Source organism: Chanos chanos, chromosome 9, assembly GCF_902362185.1.
Source record: "Chanos chanos chromosome 9, fChaCha1.1, whole genome shotgun sequence".
NCBI classification, from domain to species: Eukaryota; Metazoa; Chordata; class Actinopteri; order Gonorynchiformes; family Chanidae; genus Chanos; species Chanos chanos.
The window spans coordinates 41,807,117-41,808,916 of NC_044503.1; the positions used below are offsets into that span (position 1 = coordinate 41,807,117).

General features: G+C 49.8%; 1 protein-coding gene across 1 annotated transcript; it reads right to left on the reverse strand.

Annotated features, from left to right (window-relative positions):
* Window positions 1–415: 415 nt before the first annotated feature.
* LOC115821221 (uncharacterized) lies at window positions 416–1,450 on the reverse strand (the record flags this gene model as incomplete). The annotated part of the gene is made up of 2 exons (XM_030784993.1): window positions 416–1,189; window positions 1,385–1,450. Coding segments are annotated over 2 exons (840 nt in total), but the record flags the coding sequence as incomplete, so codon positions are not given.
* Window positions 1,451–1,800: the final 350 nt, after the last annotated feature.

A 1,800-nucleotide genomic window follows, 5' to 3' on the forward strand; every position in this document is an offset into this window, starting at 1 on the left:
ATGGATTTCTGACAGGTATAGTCAGTTGTGTAAATGACATGTACCTGTTGGCTGTTTGGTACTTGAGTTGTCTCATTTGTCAGGTAAACACTTTAAAACTGTCTGGGGTTGTGAAATTCACTGAGAGGACATGGGTTCAGTTTATTGGCGCTTTTCAGACCCGCAGAGTTAAACCAGACAGAGACAATTTACAATTTACAATTTAGCATTTAGCTGACGCTTTTAGCCAACGCGACTTACAGTCAGTGCATCAGTCAGATTCCTAATACCTCATAAGCATACATCGCTAAAAAGACTGAGCGTCGATTTACTCCTTCGTATTGCGCCCTGGAATTCTTAGACAAACTTAGATACAAGACAAGGTTTTTTTTTTAAGGAAGGGGGGTTAGGCTTAGGGGGATGGGTGGGTTCTAAAGAGGTGGGTTTTCAGTCTCTTGCGGAAGATGGTGAGGGATTCCGCAGTCCTAACTGTACGAGGGAGGTCGTTCCACCACCTTGGGGCAATGGCAGAGAAGAGGCGTGGTCGGGAGGAGCGGCTGCCGGGTTCCCGAAGTGAGGGGACTGTCAGCTGACCAGAGGTCGTAGAGCGGAGGGTTCTAGTAGTGGTATATGGAGTTATTAGGGACTGAAGGTATGATGGGGCGGAGCCTCTTGTTGCCTGGTAGGCCAGTACCAGTGTCTTGAATTGGATGCGGGCAGCTACCGGAAGCCAGTGGAGCGCAGTAAGGAGTGGAGTGACATGAGAGTGCTTAGGGAGGTTGAAGACCAGGCGTGCAGCGGCATTCTGCACAAGCTGGAGCGGCCTGATGGCGCAGGTCGGCAAGCCAGCCAGTAGGACATTGCAGTAGTCCAGGCGGGAGATGACAAGCGCTTGGACCATGAGCTGGGTCGCCTGTTGTGTGAGGAATGGGCGGATTCTCCTGATATTGTATAGGGAGAATCTGCAGGATCGAGTGATTGCCGCGATGTGACCGGAGTAGGTTAGCTGGTTGTCCAGGGTTACGCCTAGGTTTTTGGCTGCTGTGGTGGGGAACACCACAGATCCCTCAATGGAAATTGCAGTGTCGATCGTTGGGGAGTTCTTTGCAGGAAAGAACAGAAGCTCAGTTTTCTCCAGGTTGAGTTTGAGGTGCTTAGCAGACATCCAGGAGGCAATGTCAGCTAGGCAGGCTGCGATGCGAGGCTGAACCTGAGAGTCAGAGGGGGGGAAGGAGAAGAACAGTTGTGTATCATCAGCGTAGCAGTGGTAAGAGAGACCATGGGCGGAGATAACTTGACCGAGGGATCTGGTGTAGAGAGAGAAGAGGAGTGGACCAAGTACCGAACCTTGTGGGACCCCTGTGTGGAAAGGGCGGGGGGAGGAGACCGATTCCCTCCAAGAGACCTGGTAGGAACGGTCAGACAGATAGGACTTGAACCATGCGAGTGCAGAACCCGCGATGCCCAGCCCAGCAAGGGAAAAAAAAACTTGAGACGTCTTAAATCTGAGTCATGAGAGACAGAGGGGTCTTAAATCTGAGACATGAGAGACAGAGACGTCTTAAATCTGAGACATGAGACAGAGGTGTCTTAAATCTGAGTCATGAGAGACATGAGATGTTTTAAATCTGAGTCATGAGAGACAGAGGTGTCTTAAATCTGAGACATGAGAGACAGAGGTGTCTTAAATCTGAGACATTAGAGACAGAGATGTCTTAAATCTGAGGCATGGGAGACAGAGGTGTCTTAAATCTGAGACATGACAGACAGAGACGTCTTAAATCTGAGTCATGAGAGACAGAGGGGTCTTAAATCTGAGAC